Below are 23591 nucleotides of genomic sequence, written 5' to 3' on the forward strand. Positions count from 1 at the left end.
ACCCAAATCCAGATAAGATCGAGAAAACCCTCCTGATTTCAAGGCTTATTTGTGTCTTCCACCATCTGATATTTTCTCACTTGTATTAATCTGGTGCTGAGGTTGTGCTTGCAGATGTGCACAACTACCATTCTTCCCTTCTTTGCCTCTGGTTGTCCCAGCTGCCTTCAGTGACACAGCACATTGTGCATCAGCTCAAATACTTTGCTAAGGTTTCTTTGCCCAGTGGTAACTAAAATTAATCCTGTTCAAATGGGTTATTTAATTCATATGACTTATTACTCTCTTGCTGGTGCCTCTGACCTAGCTGACATGGATGAAGACAATGAAGGGATTGGTGTCAAATTAAAAAGTGCTGGGTTCCTCGCTGCTTTTTAATTTAATTATTTATTATAGGCCAATCGGACACCTTTAAAATGGAAAATTCTCTGCTTTGGGCAGCATAGTATATTTTCCCCAGATCTGCCATATTTTAACACTGCTTTTATTCACAGCTTTGTAACTTTTTCCTGATGTACCATTCTAGAAGCAGCTAAATCAGCTCATCCCCATGTCCCACTGGCATCACTGGTTTACAACACGCCGTACCTGGCTGCAAGTGACCTGGGGATAATAACACCAGTAACTCTTGTCCAGGTCTCAGAGTCTCCAGTGTGGTACACAGAGAGCTCCCTGAGCCCTGGGCTCCCCCTGTTGAGAGCGTGTCTGGACGGGCTGTTTGGGTCCAACCCAGCTGGCTGCTGACCCTGAGCCCACACAATCTTACATGGCCCAAAGCAAAAGCCTGGAAGCGCTTTTCTCCAGGTGGGAATGAATGTCCTCTGTTCATTGACTTGAGAACCATCAGATGAAAAAACCAGCATGGGAAGAGGCCTCAAGGCTCACGGTGGGAGAGTTTTATACCCGGGGAATGGGGGGTGGAGGAGGACCATGGCCAAGGGGATACCAGTGGGGAGGGGCAAGGGGAGGGACTGACCAGGGAATAGATCGCCAGGGGGTACTGGGGACAAGGGTGGGTGAGGGAGAAACCATGTGATAGGAGAGGTGAAAGAACAAACCTTCTAATATAATATATTCAGTGCAATATAAAGACTACTCTGTGCAAATCTCTAATAACTCAGTGCAAAACAACAACTATATAAACTATTTAGTGCAATACAACACAGCTTTGCAGCTTTTTCCTGATGTACCATTCCAGAAGCAGCTAAATCAGCTAATCCCCATGTCCCACCGGCATCACTGGTTTACAAGGCACCGTACCTGGCTGCAAGCGACCTGGGGATAACAATAGTAACTCTTGTCCAGTCCTCAAAGTCTCCGGTGTGGTAGACGGAGGGCTCGCTGAGCTCCCGGGAGCTGCCCTCGCAGCCCTTGGTGCCGGGGGAGGCGGGGTAGCAGCCCTCCTTCACCAGCGACCAGAAGAGCCCGGCATCGTGCGAGTACTGCAGCAGCACGGGGGCAGAGCTGCTGTACTGGCTGGTGCAGCCAATGTTCAGCTGCAAAGAAGCAGAGTCAGAGATGAGAGAAACAGCAGATTTGTCTTCACAAACAAGCTGTGGGTCTGCTGGTAGATAAAACTAGCACTGGGAGATAAAAGAAACAATGGGAGGGATTCCGCTGATTGATGAATGGAAAAAAAGATATTTGCTTTTACAAATAAACCTTAGGCTTGCTGATAAATGAAATTAGACACTGAAAGATGAAAGAAACAATGGGGAAGAAAAACACCTAAATTCCATAAGAATTAAAAATGAAAAGGGAAGGTTATACACTAGAGGGAAATCTCTGGTATCAGGCGTATTGGGAAGTCTGTACCTCTCAAGTACCTCAGCCAATGGGGAAAGAGAGAGGGAAATGCAGCTGGGAAGTTCGGATAAAAAGGGAGGCTGTGTCCTCCAAAAATTTGAGATCCCAGGGGAATGCCCCATGGCCTCTCCCTTTATTCAAATAAAGAAAAAGGACTCTGTCTCCTTTTTGGACATAAACCTCTGGGGTTTGTGGATTAATTTTCCTAACAGAGATGACATGAAGAAACTGCTCTGTTATTAGTATTTATTGGCTATTATTAGTATTTATTTGCTGCAGACCACCTTTGACTTTTTGTGATGGGAGGTTTAATGCTCTGAGCACTGGCTCTGGATCCTGCTGGTAGACAGGGGCTGATGCTTGGAGTCTACTTTCTACATGGAAATATGACATTTCTTGGTAAAAAAATCCCACTTTCCTTTGTTAAGGTTGCTGAGTTCAGCACCCAAAGAGGTGCAAAGAACTTTCCAAGGGCCCCTGTGCATAGCAAGCCCCAAACAGCAAGCTCTGTGCAGGCACCTGCATGCCTAGGAGTGGAAAGAGCTGTATCCTCTGGGATCCATCCCATCTGCAGCCCAGTCAGTGTGCCCAGAGGATCAGCCTGACTGCCAGGTTAGCCCTGACCACAGCCTTGTCACTGGCCTTGCAGGAATGATGTCTGGGAGCTGGCACTGCAGTTTGGGCCCCCAGAACAGAGTAACATTTGGATTAAGAAGAAAAAATGCATATTAAAATGTGAAATGAGAATGCAGCCAAGACCAAAATCAACTGCTGATTTGAAGTTTCAGTTTCATTCTTCAAGCTATCAGAAAAATATTAGTTTTCCTTAGTTTATTGCAGAAATTCTACTTGAGTTGTAGAAGGCAAAATGTAAAACAAAATCATTCATGTAAAATGAAATAATTCTAACAAATTACAGTCTTTGAGCTTATCAATGCAAAATTATTCAGTCTGCTATTTAAAATGGAAATTTCACACACTCATGAAAGCATGCAAATAGGACTAACACATTTATGTGCAGGATGAAAAGCTTTCAAAAAAGTATAAATTCAGTCCTTAAATAATAGACTTTATAAAGAAGAACTTACTGTTCTGTGACACATTCTTATGTTTTGTATAGTTATGTTACATTGTCAAGTGCTTCAGTGATGGAAGGTGTACAAAACATTTTTAAGTATTTTTTTTTTTAACCCAGACAATTTAATTGCTGTTGATCATCAAACCTACAGAATGGACACTTAGTCACTGAAGTACAAGAAGGTAGTGAAGAGTCAAATAGCATATTTTCCTGGCTAAATGGTATTTCTGTACTGAGATATCCTCGGGTTTTAAACAGTTTAAAGAATAAAACTACATGCAGTACTCACAAGAAAACTGCACTGAAATCCCTCAGTTTGTATAGTATCTGATTAGCATATCTTTTAGCTGAAATTAGATTATTTTACAAACCCCAGTATTTCTAACGAACTTTCCTATTTATAGAACTGTGGGAATTATATTTGAAAAGCTGCCTGTAAACATCTGATCTTTTTAATAATTCCACTTGTAAATTATTCAGTGTCTGTATCCACCAATTATGTAAGGACCATGTATTTGTGGGGAGCTCATTAAAATTGCATTGCAACCAACTTCCAGAATTCACCAATGGGATTTCATTATAAACTCAATAAAATTTTGATTAGGGTTCAGAAACAAGAGCTTGTCAAAGCAAATACACTTTCTTTGGAGCCCATATTCTGATGTATTGTCAGACCACTGAAATTTTTTGTAAGCTCTTTAAAGAAGAAAATGCTAATTGGAGCCTATAGTCATTGACACAATAAAAGTAAATTATATGAAAAACACACACTGGAGTACAGAGCAGCTTGTAAGTCCTTAAATAGTTTAAAATACAAAAAATGTACCCAAACCACTTTGGAGCTTTTGTACTCACAGAGCCCCAGACGGGGTAAATCCTTTTGGGCTTGACAGTGCAGTAGCCTTTCCTAGTACTGACTTGAATATAGTGACATGTGCTTCAACCCACTTCTGAAATGTGCTGAAGAACAAAAACCTTTAAACTTCTCCAGAGGAGTAAAAATGATTTCAAGCACCAAGGTTTTGGCTATTCTTCTAAAGGCAGGATGGCATTTTATTCTGTATGGGTTCACTGTCTTTTTACACAATTGTCTAATTTATCACCTTGATTTGAGCTGTGGCCCCAGTCATGGATTTATGTTTAAGGAATACCTTGAACTGCAGGACATATCCAGGCTTCAGAGTTAAATCTCGAGTCACTGCAAACCGGTCTCCATCCGATTTACCGAACAGCATGGCAGAAGGGGTTGCAGAGCAGAAACTTTCATTCTTGGTCATCCCTTCATTGGCCAGCATCAACCATACACTCATCTGGTTCATGGGGTAATCAAATGCTGGCTTTTCATAAAAGTTCTGTTAGAAATGAAAAGAAAGCCAGAGGTATTATCCCCTTTCGTTGTGACTTCAGAATAATTCCCAAAATGATGAACTTTCAAATTATGCAATTTTTATTTTCTGTAGTTTAAAAAAAAAAATAATTTCCAAAACTTCATTCTTGACTTTTTGCAGAGATAGATCATTACCTCCTCTGTCACAAAGCTTAGGAGCCTGATGATTTTGTGCAAAGACCCTGGTTATTCCCACACAGAGAGGCAGCTGCAAGCACTGCAGCTGTCTCTTTAAATAGACCCAATATTTTCCAAGAAAACCGTGTTCAAACAAGTCTCCTAACAGGATAGCTCCTGTTTCCTGGGGATGCCCACAGATGGCTCTTGCTTATTACCTGTGGCAAGGTGGGATTAACGACAGGAATGATGTGCTTCTGCTTCTCTGACAGGATGATGATGTCGTCGATGGCCCACTGGTCGTACCCTTCCCCTGAGAACACCGGCTGCCACCAGCGAAACCTGGTGCAAGGGGTCTTGGCTGCAGCTGGCAGCTCCAGATAGACAAACCTGAGGAACACAAATCAAGCAGAACTTCAGAGAGCACAGTTTGGAGAGAAATGTATCACTCAACACGGAAAAGAGACAGGAAAGCCAGCATCTGTCTGATGTGTACAAGTCCTGGGTAATTTGCATGTCCAGAGAAGGGCAGCAAAGCTGGGGAAGGGTCAAAGAGAGTAACTCATATGAGGTGCAGCTGAGGAAGTTTGGGTTGCTTAGTCTGGAGGAAAGGTGGCTCAGCAGAGACCTCATTGCTCTCTACAACTCCCTGAAAGGAGATTGTAGTAAGATGGGGGAATCAGCCTCTTCTCCCAGGCAACCAGGGACATGAGTGCATTGCCTCAAACTCTGCCAGAGGAGGTTCAGGTTGGACAACAGGCAGAATTTCTCCCCTGAAAAGATAGTCAGGCACTAGGGCTCCTTGGGCTGCCCAGGGAGCTGGAGGAGTCACCATCCCTGGAATTGTCAAAAAAACCCTGGATATGGCACTTAGTGCTGTAATTTAGTTGATATGGTGATGTTGGGTCAAAGGCTGGATTTCATGATCTTGGAGTTTTTTCCAACTTTAATGCTTCTATGATGTTATTATTCTATTTTTCCATATATCTAGATACCTATTTATGCATTGCATATCAAGAAGCCTTCTTTGTTCTTGTCTGTGGGGAATGTAAACTCTTTAAGACAATGTATGTTTCTTATGCTCTATTACTATATTGCCAAACACAATAAAGAACTGATTTGAGCTCTCCAGTTTTGAATTAAACTGTTCAGCTGATCCATGTTCTGATGCCAGGAAGTAATAGTGATATATGCTAGCAAAATTAATTTCTCATTCTCTTCTGCTGATTGGTCCTATTTGTAGACAAAAGCATCCTTCTGTTACAATGCAATAGATTATGTAGCAGTTTTCTTTGGGTAAAATATTTCAGGCCTCCTATACAGATCTTTGTAAAAGAGCTTCAGGTGTGCTCAGTTTGCTTTATGTTCAACTTAAAAAAACACCTTACAAAAATGATGTTAAATAAAAGTTCAGGTTTCAAGCCTAGCTTTTGCTTCATATGACATTAATACATGTTCATTAGATCCAAAACCAGAGTCAGAGGAAATGGAACCTCGTTTGGGCAAGGTCTGTACTTCCTTGCCAGTGTTTTGCAGATATTAGCATTTTAGTCATGTTTCACATTGAAGGTGATAGGAAATTTTATATTTTATTTAAGATTGTAAGGCCCACTTTCATTACATTTTTCATTCCCAGTGACAGGAGTTTACTGTGCCAGTCAGAAAAGGTTTCTATATAATGATGACTTCTAAGCATTATAAATTTGAATTATGATTCATGTTTTCATAAATTGAGACATATATATTTTTAATAGCTGATGCAGATGTGGATTACTTAATTTAGATCAAAATTATACCTGGGTTTGCTGAAGTCAGAGAAATACATTTCTGCTAGTAGCTGCCAATTGATCCCGCCGTTATTGCTGTACTGCAGCAGCACACCTTCTTCTCTGCTATCAGGTTTATTGCATGAAGAAGTCTCTCCTCCAATCTGGATGTAAAACTGTACAAAATCCACCCATGTTGTGTCCAAATCCCAGCTTACCAACTGTCTTTTTCCAGCCTACAATACAAAAAACAGAGGGACAATAATAATTTTAATTATGGCACCTTCATGAAAAATAGGCATATTTAAAGTCCATCACAGATGAATATTGCACACAAAATTATACAACATGGAGGACATTGATTTCTGTATGAATTTGCCTTTTTTGTCTTTCAGTTATTCTGCTCTGCCATCCTTTATGTCACCCTGATTTGATCCCACATGAACTTTATTATTTGATTTCAATACACAATGAAACTTCACAACACAATTTCCACACAAGAATTTCATCTCATTCCCCCATGGTCCCACGTGACTTCAGAGGACAAAGATCAGGTGCTGGATATCCTAAATCAACCTGGGCTAAATTTTTAAGTATTCAGCTTTCTATTGATAATGCATGGAGCAGTAAAAAGGCCATTTTTCTAGTCTTATTTCCCTGGTCAAATCTCACACTTTGGGTACAAGGTTACCCAAACACCTGAAATTGACTCCTATAATACCTTGATCATCTCCTACAAAAGAACCAGGGAGTGGCATTTTCTCTTCATGCTTCAGCTGAATAAGACTTGTTCCAACACAAAACTATATTCTTTTCCTAATAAGCATTGCAAATCAGGAGTGTCTCAACTAAAACCTGTGGATTTAGTTTCAATTTTACCTAAGCATAGCTAAGAGAAACATATAGCCTTGTAATATTTAATGAACAGCTTTTCCAAGTATGTTTTTGAATTTAGGAGGTCAACTTGGTCACTCTGTGCATGTTCAAAAGACAGAGCATGTTCATAGAAAAAAAACCTTTAAGAGCTTTTTATTGTATCTGAAATTATCCCATAGTCCTCTTCCCTTTGTGCCCTGGGGCTTGAGGCTGAACTTGGGGACTTCCACATCACCAAACCTACAAGATGCTGGTATGGAATATGAAGCTGCCTGTGACAAGGCAGGGCACAGGATGAGAGCAGTGTTCCCAGAGAGGTGACCTGCATGCCCTGCATCTGGCACAGCCTTGCCCCAGCACAGCATCATGCTGCCACAGCTTTTATAGGTAGGAAAAGCCATTTGTGTACAGATGGAGAGAGGATGCAGGGATCATATTTCTGCATTTAATAAAGCAGCTGCAACCTGGCACCACCCCCCAAAATGGACTGTCATCTGCCTGCTCTTTATAATTCCCTTTAAAAAGTGTGTTTCTGTCCATCTCCAAGCATAAAAAGGTTTAAAAAAGGAAAACCAAGGTTAAGTTATGACACCTGTGTCATAATGTTTGTATTTTTCTCTCTCATTTGTATATTTGGGATCCTTATGACAAATTTCCAAATAAACTTGAGATAAGCAAGTGACATCATCTAGATGGACACAAGTAACAAGGTTTAGGAGCTGAGATTTAAAATGTCATCTGTGTTTTTTAGTAGGGTGACAGATGAATTTAAATCCTGTTCCATGCACCACCTCTTTCTTTGTTCTCCACAGCTGAGGGTAAACCCAGCAGAGATGGATGTTTGCTGCTTTCTTTCTCAGAACTTTGCTTGGCTGCTATAACAGCCTGGGTGCTGAGCTCATTTGTGGACCCTACCAAACTGGGCACCTTGAGCTGTGAGATTGACTGCTGGAAGCTGAATTCATGGGGGTCTGAAGTTCTGTTGGCTGATGACCACACAGCAAAACCTGTGAAGAATCCTTTGACTCTCAAAAAGCTCATACAGGATACAACCATACTGACTTGGGAATTGTTCTTGTTTTGTTTTATTTCGTTGTTTGCTCCCAGCTGAGGCAGGAATTCCCTCCTGGATGGTGCCATGAGAGTGAGAAGAACTCAGCCTCGGATGCAGCCCTGAGTTTCTGGGTGCAGCCCCAGGTGGCTAATGCTGGCCAAGGTGGCACTGATGATCTCTGGGTAGTTTGCTTTCACAGCTTCACTGGAGACACTGGAATTGGAAACTGCCACCATCAAATGGAGCCAGTAATGGGTACTAAGGATGCAAACACCCTTGCTGTCCCATGGGCTGTGTGTTCTGGTTGCTGGGGGCACCCAGCATACTGACCTGGCCAAACTGGCCCTAAAACTGTTCCAGGTGAGCTTTCCATAGCCACACCCCACAACAGGGGTGCCTGCCAAAGGGGTAATCACAGAACCAGGTAAATTGAGAGAGGGCATGAGTGACATAAAGCCTCAGGGGAATTGCAGGGGCTAATTGAAAGAGCTCTGAATTGTGAACTCACCTACAACTGATAAAAATGAGTTGTAAAACAAAAGCTAGAGGGGTGTTGAACAAAGCCAACATTAATTCTGGCAGCAGTAATTGATTATGGCAGCAAACATTAGACATTCAAATAAAAAGTGGCTGTTTGAGCAAATGAAAAGAAATGTGAATATGAGCTCCCCAAAACAATACAGAACTGTTTGGCAACTATAAAAATAATTTTTTATTATCCAAAAGTATGGCCCCTAGACAGTTTGAGAAAGATCTAAACAGAAATTAAATAAACCACCTTCTGTTGACAGCACACAGACTGCTGCTACTCAAGAAATGAGTGATAACATAACCCTCAGAGATCAATAGAAAGAAGCCAAGAATTTCTAAATGAGTTTTTCACTCCTCCTTAGCAGGAATCAGAAGAAAGATCATAGCAGGTTAATTCTAATTTAGCAAACTACTTTTGAGAAACTTGGCATAAGGAATCAAGCCAGAAGGAAAAACATCTAACAGGGAAGACAATTATGTATAAAAATCCAATTATCACAATTAGCTAGTTATACTGATTGGTCTATTACGAAATTTTCAGTGCAGAGCTCTATTTCCAGGGGAGCTGGATGTGAGACTATGTAGGAGTGCTGAAAATTATTTCATGGGTTAGATTTTTGTAATGAGGTAAACAACACACAATTGCACAGCGTTGCATATTGGGTTATTCTTCTGGGACTAATCTGGCTCTCATGACAGCAGTGCCAGTTTGATCAAACCTTTAAAGGAGAAGCACATAGCTGCATTTATACTCTTCCTTTCAATTAAGAACAAAACAAACCTTAGTAACAGACCTGAGGAGCAACAATACAAAAATAAATCAGTTATTACAATGCATAATCTTACATTTGGTCATAAAGATCTTTTATTTTAGCAATAATTGCTACTAATTAGCAGAAATCCCTATACCTCTTTCCTGTTCTATTATTTTTTGTCTGCAAAGTATCCAAGTTATACAAAAGAATATTCTCCTTCAGGTTAGCCATTTTCTAAAAGCCTGAAAAAAATTGGTTTTTTTAATAGTTTTGTTCCTGTGACCTCAAATTAAGTTGCTTGTGCCCTGGAAAGCCAACCTTTCCCCATCTCTTACCCAGGACAGCACAGAAGAAACAAATGGAAGCTGCTGGATGCTGCAAACTGAATCTTAAAAAAGAAAATGTACAAGTAAGACATTGTGAATATACACACTTCCAGGCACACTGGCAATTTACTACCTTTCATTAGAGCTGCTATTTTTTGACTACATAATGCTTGTGTCTTTCCCCATCTCTTTTGATTTCTTTGTTCTTTACCTGCAGAGCACAGCTGGGCTGTTTAAAACACTTCTAATATTGCAGGCAGCTTTCTGCCACCTCCCTTTTCTTTGCCACACAGCCACATTATGCTCCACAGAAACCTGCAGTATGTGCCTTTATCAGTGTCCCAGCCCTCTGCAGTACCTTGTTGAAGTAGAGTGAGGAGCCAGATGAGATGACCCCACAGCCCTCCTCAGGCTTGACGATCTCTCCCCCAATAATTTCCTGCCACTCGGTCTTCAGGGTATCTGGGTTCTCAAAATCAGACATGATGGTTGAAGAAAGGGGATTTTCAGGCTGACATTCAGTACCCCGAAACCCTGAATCACACCTGGAGGGAAGTGTAAACATAACAAGTTTTAAGGACCTCATATGATACTGTCAATTAGTTAAGGTAGTGCACTGACCTTATAAAATTTGATGTGGAAAATCATAATTGAGAAAAAGAAATTATTCTGGAATTGTGGTTTTGTATCATGGAAACAAACCAAAATAACTGGAAAATGGGAAAACCCTGTATCTTTTTTTCTAAAAAACCGAAAACCCTGTGGTCTCCAGAAAATTTGAAGCTGGCAGGGAGTAGCAGCCTGTGTCCTTGGTGTAGCACCCATTCTGACAGTAGTGCCAAGCAGAGCTCAGCTGGTCCCTGGCATCCTTCTGACTCAGCAAAGCAGCTCTGGCCCTGAGCCAGGGCTCTTGTGAAAAGGGCTGGAGTGCCCACCAGGACACCTGCAGCAGGGCAGCCCTGTGCCACTGAAAGCTCTTCCAGTGCTTGGATGTGCCAAGGGTACAGCTTCTGGGACAGGCTGGTGTGGAGCAACGGGCTGCTAATGCTGCTTGAATGGTCAACACTGCATAGTGCTTTTGTCTTTTTAAATTTTAATACAAAAATAAGAACAACAGCCAAGAAAAGGAAAGTATGGAAAATAGTAGGGTGCCTGAAGTATCAGGAGAGCATTGTTAGGAGGGTCTGACAAATGCTTTGTACCTGCAAATGCCGTGGTCACACCAGCCATGCCCACTGCACATGTTGGGACACTGCTGGCCAATGTAGATGTTGTCCAGGGCCCACTCATCCTGGGCCGTGTAGTAGCACTGGCTCCAGCGGAAACGTGTGGCACTGGACCTTAAAATCAATAACAAGGCATCAGGTTTTGATTTTTTACAGAATGGCAGGAAAAGAGGTAATATGTAACCAAAAAAAAAAAAAATGAAGTTAGTATCCCATAGTATCCCAATCACAGCCTAGGCTGCAAAGGCTGCCACAATCAAAGACAGATTCTTGCAAATTAACTTTCTAGGTGATGCCACTCACTGCACAGGACTACATAATGAACTTTCCAGTGACTGATGACATTTCTGAGGAGGAGCACATTGCAGGGATTTTGAGAATTATTTTAAGGTAAGCCTAGCTATGAGTATTACTAGATTTTTATTGTGTTATGGTTGCAAAATTGGAAAGTTGTATCTAGAGCATGACTTTGTTTTTAACATTTTGGTCACAGCTAACAGGTCATAAACTGTCTAAAGAGGTTTCTTCTGATATTTATTATTTAAACAATTATTAAAGTTCTTGAGTGTTAGTGAATACCAACTATTTCCATTCAACAATAGCTGACTTTTTAATTGGATATAATTTTTTTTTTTTGTCAGGATGGTTCTAAACTAGATTTTGCTCACATTTTACTGGTGACATTGACAGCACAAGTTTTTGACAAAGATCCTGTTTCATTGCATCTATTTTTTCTACACTGCAAATAGCTTGCTCTCGGCCAGCTCCCCAAAATCTGTAACACCCAAGGTTTGTGGTGGGGAATCATCAAATTAAATTCCTTGCCTAACTAAGCCCTGGATATTTGTAATATTCTTCAAGCACAAAACCTTGCTTTAGATTCTCCTTTCTAAATAGTTTTATCTTCATCAGCTTTTTTTCCTTTACAATAGTGATGTCAGCTAAAATTATCCATTAAAAACTCTTAGTGTTGGCCCTTTAGGAGACTGTCCAATGCAACACTGACATTTTCCATGGGAGTGATTCCTGCTAGCCAAACCCAGCCTGACACCCACCGCCCTCAAAAACCAAGGCTGGAGAAGAAAGTGAATCATGAGAAAATCAATCTTTGTCATCATCAAGCCTTTTCAAGCTGCCCTGCCAAACTGTGCACATCCAACAGGTTACAGACATTGGCTGGTGGCCACTCCCAAATAGGGGATACAGAGATTCTCCACTCTGTGCTTGTGTCAGAATGGGATTAAGAAAAATAGTTTGCATGTGAAGTGAAGCAAAGATGGGAAATTGTTTGTCATGATGGAGCAAAAGGGGCTGTGCTGGATGCATAACAGGTCTGGGTGAAAAGGGGTGGTGGTGGCAATGAGGGCACTGAGGCTGGATTGCATTGTTGTGGAGGGGTAGGACAGGGAAGGCAAGGCAGACTGAAGAGAACTAAAAATCCAGTTTTAAAATGGGATAGGCCTGTGTCTGGCCAAGGGCTGGTTGGGGGTGCTGAGGATGAGAAGCAGGCAGGTCCTACTAGAAGCTTCTTTTCTAGCTTGTTTCTGAGCCATATGGTTATCTTATGATAGCACAGGACATAATGTTCTTACTCTGCTTGAAGATACAAAGCCCGTTCCCCACCCCCAATAATTTATGTAGAATAAGACTTATTAAAATGAATATTGTAAAGGTGGCTGAGCCACCTGCTCACACGTATGGAAGTGAAGAAGCAAATAGAGCAGGCCTGTGCAGCTGAAGAGGACAGAGTGGCAGAGCAATTAGCCACTCAGGCACATATGAGAAGATTGGTACATGTATGGGTAAATTTTTAAAGTACCAGCTATGATTTTCTTTTAAAAAAAAAGTGAAGCTGCCCAAGGGCTTGATTTTTAATTGAAATGACCCTTGTTGCCTGTTTTAAATGTCTGTTTGATTTTGCAAATACTGTAAGCATTTTTACAGCACTCAGAGTTAATCTGCAGGGGCAAATCTGCTGATTAAATACTCCCTCAGGATGTAATGTATTGATGGGTTACATTACAAGAGCCATGAATTATCCATTAAAAGTGTGCAATGCCAGTAATCAGCACACGAAGGACTTCCTAAGCTTGTGAAGGCACAATGGGCAGTCAATACTGACTGCAATTATTTACTGTTTATTTTTGGAGTGCTCTGAAGTCAGCACATCACTTTGGTGCTGAGCTTCATGTCTGCATCAATGGCACCACAGAGAGCCCTGACATAGGCTGTAGGCTCTGGAAGGAGCTGTAATGACTGGTGTTAACTCTAATGTGTGCTGAGGAAAGTGACAATACTGAAACCAAAGAATGGTGTTAGAGAAGGCAAACCATTCCCCTGTGAACTCCCAGCACAGTAAAACTGTCATGTTATTTTCCCAGGTAGCAGGAGGGAGAGCACTGTTCAAGCATCCCTGTTTTTCATCAGGGAGTGTGTATGGAGTTGGAGTGTGACACCCTGCAGCCTGGGGTATTTACAGCAAACCAGGGGAGATTTACATTGATGCAGAGGCAACTTCACCATGCCATGGATGTCTCATGGTGCCCAACAAATGGTGGTGCCCCCTAAAAAGAGCTTGGTGTGGCATTGATGGCATTGCCTTGGCTGCTTGCTGGCTGCTGCCAGGTGCACACGGCTCTGAAGGGCAAATGTGCAGTGCATCAGGGCTGGTTCAGGTGCATCAGGGCTGTGCAGTACATCAGGGCTGGTTCAGGTGCATCAGGGCTGGTGCAGGTGCATCAGGGCTGGTGCAGGTGTATCAGGGCTGGTGCAGGTGTATCAGGGCTGGTGCAGGTGGATCAGGGCTGGTTCAGGTGGATCAGGGCTGTGTAGTGCATCAGGGCTGGTTCAGGTGCATCAGGGCTGGTTTCTGGGCACAAGGCTCACTCCTGACCTACACAACAGTGGGGAGAGCCCAGCCCAGTGCAATGACAGAGGACACCTCTGTGCCCAGGGGAGCACAGCACCTGGAGGCCCAGCTGAGAAGATCCCTGTGCAGCTCTGCCTTGGGGCTGTTCCCAAGGCTGGGTGTGCACAGAGCTGCACCAGAGCTGACAGCCCTTTGCTGGGCATCATGTCTGTTTCACCTGACCAAGATGTTTCCCTGGAGAGTTTCACTGTCCCATTCCAGCTGCCACCCAGCCATGTGCAGAGCTCCATCTGCCTCCTCAGGTTCCAGATGTTGGCTGCACATCAAGCTGAGGGCGCACTCAGCTCCACTCATTACTTAGAAGTTGCCCCAGTTGAATGAAGTAATTGTTTCTCTCATTTGAGGGGAGGGGAAGAAGGGAAGAGGCTCATTACAGCCTGGAGATGAACATGTTGCCCCAATGGAGGCATGTGCAGCAGCTGGAGGCTGGGGACAGTCCCCAGGGAGCCACATGGCAGCAGGGAGGAGTTATTTTTATCTGCAGACAAACAGCTCTGCCCTGGGGACAGCTTTGCCACCATGGGAATCCCGTTGCCCCTAGTTGCAAGGGACCAGGGGCTGCCCTCCCCTTCCCAGCCAGCCTGCTGCCAGGGCTCCTGTGGGAAGCAATGCCACTGTCACAGGGCTGTGGGCAGGGAGAACTCCATGGATTCAGATTCCTCCCTGGGTGAGGGATAATGCATGTTAGGCTGAAGTGACAATTGCAAAAGCAATGCTGCTGAAAAACCAGTCCTGCTCACTGCTTTTGAAAGCTTTCCAAGGCTGCTCTGCATCTCAAGGTAGCAACAGCTTAAGAGGATTATGCTGTTAAAAATGGTAATCAACTATTTAAAAAAGCCATGTTAATTAAGAAAAGAGAATAAGGAGATGAGCGTCAGCTGCATTCTCAGTGATAAAACACTGATTTTCTGGACAGTCACTGTTTGGACATCTATTGAAACAGGGGGTGCAGCACTGAGGAGCTATGAAAGCATTTCTTACAAGCAAAATAAACTTCCCTACTTCCTCATAGTTTCTCCATTTTTTTAATGCTACTAGAAAGCAATCTGGCTCTCTAATGACATTATATCTTACTCAGGCTGATGTCAAATAAAAGTCATTTTTGTTGTGTGACATTTTACATAAGCACAAGGAAATCATGTCCCAGAAGTACTGTGAGTGAAATGATGCTCTTTTATAAAATTTTTCTGATATGTGAGTTAAAATAAAATCACTGCCTTGCCTCCTGATATTAAAAGCCTTAATGATTTAATGCAAATTTGTGGCTGGTAAAATTATATTTGCTACCTTCTGAGTTACCATAATTACATTTACCCAATTATGCTGAAGGTCTCATTCAGTCATTAGGTGTTGATTTGTTTATGAAGTCAGCAACTGACAGCTGCTTGTATCTCATTAAAGCCTGTTCATATGTAAATGCCTTGCATAAAACTGAAATTAATTTTCATCCGTGTTAGAAATGTTCAGTTCAAGTACAATACAATTTCAGCGAGCAGGTGCTTACATTTCATTTCTTTGATACAGGTCTTATCCTTGCAGCAGGTTTCCTACCATCCCAAATCTCACATAACATGGGGACCTTGTAAACTCATGCTTGCTAGATGCAGAACATCTACAGATCTGCAGAAATACCAGCACACCCAGAAAGTTTTACAAGAGAAATAGGTGCTGTTATGAACAATTTTCCAGCTGCATGAGCACAGTGCCACAGCCTGACACTTCCCACATGCCTAAGGTGCAAACCCTTAGCTGGGAGCTGTGCACCCAGGGATAAAAGCTCCAGCAATCACAGCAGGGCTGTGCAGGGGTGTTAGGGCATGCTGAGGCCAGCAAGGGCCAGAACAAGGCTAATGAGATATTCCTGACACCTCCTTTAGGTGGGTGGTTTCGCTGTGCAGTAAGCACAGGGCAGGCTGGTATGTGGCAGCCTCTGCCTTGCGTGGTTGAAATGGAAGGAAGGTCCAGAGACATGTTCCCCTCACCCCAGCTTTGGGAAGGCAGAACACCTGGCTCTGCCTCTGCACTGTTCTGCCTGGCCATCACTAAGGTTTTGCCTCTGTGTGGTGGTTGCAGTGGGTGCAGGAGGGGAAGGGATAGGAGGAGGAGGGAGGGCACCCCAAAGAGGAGCTCTACACTACCAGCCACCTGGGAGAGCTGCACTTGTCATCAAATTGTCACCAATAATGCCCAGGTTTTGGAAAGGCAGAAATTTGCTCTCTGCTCACAAGCCTGCTCTAAAAACCTGTAAAAAATCCCCTGCCAATCTCAACCCAAAGGAACTGTTGAGCCCTTTGCCACCGGAAAGGAATGTTAGAAAGGGGGGAAAGTGGTGAGAGAGACATGTGTGGTGTGCTGGATTGCATTTGATGGGGAACAGGCCTTTCTCTTCAACCCTTCCTCTTCACCCTGATAGCACTGTAGCACAACACAACTCAGAAAATGGCTTCTATGAAGAGCAAAGAAATTTTCAGTGGTAATTTGTACCTTAATTGCAAACAAAACTCTGCTAACAGACGGGAATCCCTTCAGATACAAGACAGAGTGTGAAATATTTATGATTTGTGCACAGCACAGAAAGGAACCCAGCTACTACTTCATCAAAATTTCTCCCCACAGTCTCCTAAATTAAAATGGAGTTATATGCTTCTGTCACCTCATATGCTGAGAAAAATTAGTAGATCCTAAAGAAAAAGGGGCCCACAAAATTGGTATCACCATCAAATACACAGTGTATAATAACTTTGAGTACATTACATATTTTGTAAATTAGGAATAACAGCCTACTTTGGAGTGTAACCCAACAAATTGTAGATGCTTTTTAAACTCCTAAGTGCCTATGACAACCACAGATTTTGTGGATGGTGTCACAAAATGACATGTAAGATTCAGTACATTAGAATCTAACTACAAAGCAGCTATTTGTAGACTTACTTGCACCATTTGGTATTGTCTGATATGATATGTTCTAAGGATTCAATATTTGCCTTTGATGTTTTGCCTAGAAATAGGACATTCTGAATATTGGCTGTACAGCAGAAAGGGCCAGTGTGTTGAAAGAAGGTATCACTGTGGTGTGATTGATGGAAACAGGCTGTGCTGAGGCCATGCAGAGTGCAAAATATTAATGATGAAGGATGGGGAAACACAATGATGACTTAATCTGAGCAAGCTCTCATTGCAATTGCTATGATGGATTCAGGTCAAACATAATCAAAATGTAACTCTAATTGCAATAATTAAATTCTCAAATGAAGGATGCCCTGAAGATTATTGGGATTTATGACAAGATTTTTATTTGTATGGTATAATAAAGATTTAAAAATAAACAATGAAAGAAGGAATTTAGATATTAAAAAATTTTAGGGGAGGCAAATCAAGTTTGATTACAACAAGATGAATAGGCTTTCTGATAATTTTTGTTTCTCTTTTTTTTTTGCATGAGAGAATGTTATTTTTTAAGACATGCTATAAAAAGAAACAAGAGTTAAAAAATTCCCAGAAATGAATCATTAGTTATTGTTTATACAGGGCTTTGGTCTGAAGATGTAAACAATAAGGAATGTGCAAAATAAAAATTAACAATCCAAATAAAGCCTTCCTCCAGCAGGGCATTTATAGACAAGTGCCACTATTTTTGAAAAGTCTGAACTTTATTAGGAGAGTCAGAGTATGTATAAAAAACAACCCTAAACAATAGTTTCTGTTGACTTCACCAACTTTTCTTCTCTAATTAGTAAGGAATGCATTTTATAGGAAATACCTGAGACAAGGTCAGCCCTGGCACTCTACCTATTGGCTTAAGTATGATCTGCAGAGGACTTGATATTTGTCACAGCAATTGATGTGAGAAATTGTCTGCACAACACCCCCCCGGCCCTTCGCCCTTCAAAAAAATGTTTAAAGATAGGAAATAAATGCTTACCAAGTCTTCTGTGGTAAAAGAACAGTGATTCTCCTCCACTGAGTAAATTCACTGGAGTGGTAAATGCTTGCTGATGTAAACTCCTGACAGCTTGGCATACTGGGAAGGCATTCCTTAAAATAAAACATTGCAAAACTAGATTTAATGTTGATGAATAATTGGGAACCCAGAAGAGAAAAATCCTGGCATGATGTGGAGAAATTTCTCCAAAAACCAGCAGTACAATTGAGGATGGAAGAAAGCCATAGGAATCTATTTAAAGAGTGCAGCATTGGTGACAGGCAATGTTCTGCTTTCCTCCATGAGGAATGCCTATCTCTCTAGTTTTTACTACCTTCACCCCAGCATCCACCATGGACTATGAAGTAAGGATACAAGATCCCTATGAAGTAAGTCTATGAAAGTGACCTCCAGACTATCATAAAGGTCATTTTAGAGACCTACTTGTGAGGCTTTTCCTGGGCATGCTGACTGGCCCCCCACCCTCCGTGTGCAGTGGGCAGCAGCAGTAGGAACAGACAGAGCCCCACCAGAGGGCCCAGCCCCAGCCTACTGAAGTGGTGTCCTTGGGCCCTTCCCGAGCTCTGCAGCCTTGACACCTACAGCAAGTGCTGTAAATTCTTCCCTCCAAGGTTCTGCATTTAACTCAGATTCCTCTTGAGATCTGTTTCCCAAATTCTATTTTTTTTTTAATTCAGAAAATATGATCATTGTTGCATCTTTTTAATATTAAATATAAATGAAGTCCATTATCCCAGCTTCTGTTTTCTAGCACTGCCCTTCCAATGTTATTTCATTTTTTGCAATATTCCATTAATTTATTTCCTTTTTGCCAGAACAGAAATTGGCCTATGAGGTATTAATAAAGTGCTTGGAAGTTACTTCCAACCTACATGATCCTCTTCTAGCTACTAATTCAGAGTCCCTTCTGCCCCTTCCTGCCACAGAACAGCTTCTCCTGACCATCCCCATGTGCCCAAGAGTATTTCACTGGTCACTGATGTGCTCACCCCCATGAAGGGCATCAGGCAAGAGAACAGCCACTGCTCATGCAAGTAGCCTACTTTGACTGTTCTGAAACTAATAATAAAGCAGTGACTCTCTGCAGAAATTATGGCAATTAAGAATATTTATATAGTTGAATTATACAGGAATAGTTATGTATTAAATATGAAGAAGGGCAGAATATATTATTTTACAGAGAAATTTATTGCTCAAATATCTTAGAGTATTAAATGAAGATCTGAGACTTTTTATTCTCTTAGTAGATTTTCTAAAGGCTTAGTTTCCTTTCCAGCAATTTTCAAACATTTTTTCTTGATTCATCTCCCTTAAAAGATTATAGAAAATTGGATCTAATAAAGATCTATGGTTGCAAAGCAAACAAAATTTTCAAACATTTTAATTAATTAGTGTTTTGTTTATTTGCCAGGTTATGCCCTTGAAATATACTACAAATACTCTTTTATCACAGCAACATGGGTGGTGTGAGAAAAATTATTTGGCTGCGTGTTCTCTCTGAATTCAGCTCTACTGAGCAAGGAAAGGAGCACTAAAATCTGAAGCTAACCTATCTTCCAAGGATGCCAAGCACAAACCTCAAACACCCACTGCTAGGAACTATTCTAGGACACCAACATGATGATGCTTGCTAGGTAGAAAAGACATGAACAGGGTTTGAAATATATGATTTATAGCTTTTGTCTGGATTCTGTTTAAGATAAGAAATCATTATTTGGATTTCCAAAGTTTAAAAATTCATTTATTGTCATTTCTATATTATGCTCACTAAAGTAAATGTGGCAAAACACAACATGGCAAGAGTAACCAGACAAAGCTTTAAATGCTCATAGAAAGTGTGGAACTTGACATACAAAGGCTTTGGTGAGCCTGTAGAGCAGGCAGTGAAAAGGCAGTAGGACAAGTCCCCTGGCACCCTCTGAACCTGCTCAGAGGCAGCCAAAGGGTCTTGGTTAGTTCACCCCGAGTCCAGGGAAAGTCCAGCTTTTCATCTGAGAGGGAAAACAAGAGCATGAACTATGTGCTGCTCACATTTGTGCTGAGACAGCACCGAGTCACCCGGGGGAAGAGCAGCCAAGGCTGCTATTTGCACTTCCAGCAGAGTGGGGGAAACAGCGGTCACTCCAGCCTGGACTGTGCTTGAACCAGGCTGGGAGATGAAAGGCTCTGCATTACAATCCCCTGAAGGAATGTGCTTCCATTTACCAAATGGCTGTGCACAGGGGCAGAAAGAATTTCTATCCACTTAAACAGGAAACAGTAGATGCATTTTGCTTAGAAAAACAAAGCAAAAGCACAGGAAAGATCTCAGCCATCACCCGGCAGCTCTAACTGTGGCCCAATTTTTTTCTAAGCCTTTGTCCATTCCTGTCACTATTTTGTGTTTCAGGCTTTCAGATACCTTTCTTCCAAATATTATGAGGAGCAGTCTAAATACCTCTATTAGTAATTTTGACTGATTACAACAGAGAATTTCTTTATTGAAAGGTGAAAAAGGAAAACATCTTTCTTTGTTCAATGCCAAAAGTGTATTTCAGACTATCTTTGTATAAAGCAGAGTTTATGGAAGACAAAAGTCCTTACTGCCAGCCTCACCTCCTGAACAAGATGCCACGTGAGGCCATGGTTGGTGGAGTACTCCAGTTTCACCTGGTTGTCCATATGAGGGGTAAAGGCCTGGCCACAGCCCATCACCAGGTTGAACTGGATCATATACGAAGCTCCAATCTGCATGGACTGGGTCTCCACGTAGCGCATGCTAGAGGCTAGCTTTGAATCTCCTGTAAAACTGAGAGATGCAAGGAAAGAATCAGGATGGATCCCAAACATAATTCAAAAAAGAACATTATGGTTCTGGGTTAAATACAGTTGTGCTTCATTAGTCTGTAGATTGGCACGTGGGATGAGACCACGCACAGAAGGATCTTTCTGCTGGTACTTCTTCAAATTACCAGGAAGGTCCTGATGTATCCCAGAATGTGAAACTCTGAATTATTCTGTTAGTTCTTATATGCTTTTTGTATTAAGGATCTAGCAAAGGGCACCATAAGGAAAAAACAACATAAAGAAAATTCATTCCCCTGGGTGTCCATTGCCTAAGGTCATGCCAGTCAGAGCTGTAACTTCATTCTAATACTGGGCAGTTAAGAGACTTTAAATCTAGTTTAAAATACTCTTATTATATGCACTGTTAACTTCATTGATTTTCAAGTGTACCTATATGCAATTCATTCACTTGACTGTGTTTCAGAATTAATCTTCTATTCTCAGTTCTTTTCCATAGGATGTATTGATATAAAAGTTATATTTTCCAGTGGATTGGAGAACAATAGTAACATTTGGAACACACATATACACACATATTTTGCAAGGTACCCAGTTATCGTATATATAGTAACACAATTTATAGTCTGAAATTCCAAGATATTTCACTTCAAATGCAGGTTTTTCTTCTATGCACTATTCAAAAGAAAAAGGAAACAACAAAATTCAACACCTCAAATACAACAGAAGCATAAGAAGAAAGTAATAACAACTTAAACATTGAATCTTGCTCACTAGCAATCAAAATAGAGTAATTTAATGAACGTTCACACAATGAAAATTTCCTCCCTCTCCTTAGTTTGAGATGTTAATGTCTTCAGAAGTACTGTAGTCCTTTCAGCTTCAATATTTTCTAAGACTATTCTTAAATGTGAACAATTTAGAAAAGGGATTGGCTCTTTTTAAAGAAAATCACTGCAAATCATCATGGAAAAGAAAAAGCTACATTCAGCACAGGGGTGATGAAGAGAATAATCTAGTTCAAGGTTGCTCTTGTGATTGAGTAAGCTACAATTTATTATCTTAAATAAGAAGTCATAATCTTTAAATACAATACAGAAGAACATATTAGCTTCTACTCCTGTAATATTCAAGGTCATAACAAAGTGAGTGTGAGGACAAGGAATACAAGTCAGTGTCACTTAGGATTCTTAAATTAATTCACTGACCTACATTGTTTTCTACAGAGTCCTTTCCAGAGAGAGCACTTATGCCATGAATGTCAGCATCCCACCTTAAAGCTTTAGAAGAAATTACTGAAAGCTGACATTAGTTATGTCATTATCAAATTTCTGTTACTTGGCATAAGTTAAGATCCTGTCTGCTTTCTACTCTCTGACCTTACTTTTGTGACTTGATTTCCTAAAGATGATCCAGCTCATGATATTATATGAAATTTTTCACTTTATCTTGAGGCTCAGCAGCCCAAAGTGACTGAGGGTGGACACTCCCTTCACTGCCAGGGCACGAGGGCACTGTAGTGGACAACTGGACTGGAAGGCAGCAAGGTATCTTGGAAAACTGTATTGAACTGTTTGCCCTTTCAGTTGGTGTTGTCAGTGTTTTTCTTCTCAATAGGAAGGACAGTTTTAAGTTAAGAAGAGGATATATTGTGCACTCATCAGCATTGCAGCTGCCAACCTATGGTTTGTGGCTTCGTGGTTAGATCTGAATGCACCTCAGAAGAACTCGTCTGGATAATGCCTGAATTTATTTTTCTTCTAAACTTTATCTTTTATTTCATAAAATGACAAAAATCCTCAAAAGTAAAAGCTAAAGCTGATTCGATCTGACACAGGCTGAAGCCCTGTTGGGAAATCTGTGCCAATACAACCAGGCTCTTCAGGTATCAGTCAAACATGTGCAGTGTAATCAGCTGAAAGTTATGTGTAGCACTGCTCTGGAAGACGATCTGGCACTGCACACAAAAACCTGGGCATAGCAGCACATCACAGTTACCTAAAGCTTATCTGAACAGAGTAAAGGAGTTGAAACTCAACAATCTGATGAAACATCTGCCCAGAAGTTGTCTTCCCAAAGTAATAGAAGTCAAGTAAAGGACTTCTAGTGAATAAAAGGGCAAAGAATTAAATGTAGCATTTTGCTCTTGTCTTCACAAAAATTCCCTTTATTCAATGCTGCTAAGTAAAATGAGGAAAAAAAAGTCTTAAACTCTAATGTTTTCTTTCTGGTGGCATTCAGGTCATGATTAAAATATTTTAAATTTAGTATTCATTTTAATTTAATAGCTTAGCCACTGGATACTGTACACAATATATTAAGTGAGTATATTAAATAAGTTAAAAAGTCAAACCAACTCTTTAAAATGTATATTAAAGAAATGTGGAAAAGGAAGATAGTGTTGAGATGCAGACAATATGTGGTGCTCTATAAGAAGCTCTTTTGAGGGAAGGAAATCACATTACAGGTACACAGAGTCCTTTATCATCCACATTTTGCCTCCAGCTGAACACAAGTAGCATTAAAGTTGTGGGTTCCACCTTGTCCCTTCTCTGCTCTCCAGATCTCTCATGTATGTGGTTAGGGGTATGCTCTTTTGCTGGAATACCAAATGTTTTCTTTGTTCTGGGAGCCACACAGCTGGAATACCTTTCCAGAATTTGTAAAAGATGAAGTAATGTCCCTGGTGTCACAATAATTAACTAAAAAATCTTCAGAAATGAGAATGCAGAGGCCTCATTTTTGTATAAATTTGTTGCTGTGAGTGGGTTTCTGGCACGTGTATAATTAGACCTGCAGAGGCACAGGAACAATACCCATAGGTGCCCTTAGAACAATCACTCTCCCTCCAAGCACTGCCAGCTAATTGGTACTTCTGGGAATGGTATCATAGTCAATGTCAGCCAACCTGCATTGCTCCAAACTGCTCTGAGATCCCCAGAGTTACCATATTTTCAAGGCTGGTACTTTTAGGAATACTGAAAAGCCACATGGATGAAGCTTGTTTTGTAAA

At 41.2% G+C, this 23591-nt stretch overlaps 1 protein-coding gene across 1 annotated transcript in view; it reads right to left on the reverse strand.

The window, feature by feature from the left end:
- RELN (reelin) overlaps positions 1–23591 on the reverse strand; it is a 280730-nt gene that overhangs the window by 66839 nt on the left and 190300 nt on the right. Inside the window, exons 21-28 of the mRNA XM_030237765.2 lie at positions 20390–20582; positions 17774–17886; positions 10899–11036; positions 10055–10241; positions 6185–6390; positions 4607–4778; positions 4036–4236; positions 1261–1496 (exon numbers count right to left, since the gene is read on the reverse strand). Of these exons, the coding sequence (XP_030093625.2) occupies positions 1261–1496; positions 4036–4236; positions 4607–4778; positions 6185–6390; positions 10055–10241; positions 10899–11036; positions 17774–17886; positions 20390–20582 (1446 nt within the window). The remainder of the gene's footprint in view (positions 1–1260; positions 1497–4035; positions 4237–4606; positions 4779–6184; positions 6391–10054; positions 10242–10898; positions 11037–17773; positions 17887–20389; positions 20583–23591) is intronic.

This window comes from Serinus canaria, chromosome 1A (assembly GCF_022539315.1).
Source record: "Serinus canaria isolate serCan28SL12 chromosome 1A, serCan2020, whole genome shotgun sequence".
In the NCBI taxonomy this organism is placed as follows: Eukaryota; Metazoa; Chordata; class Aves; order Passeriformes; family Fringillidae; genus Serinus; species Serinus canaria.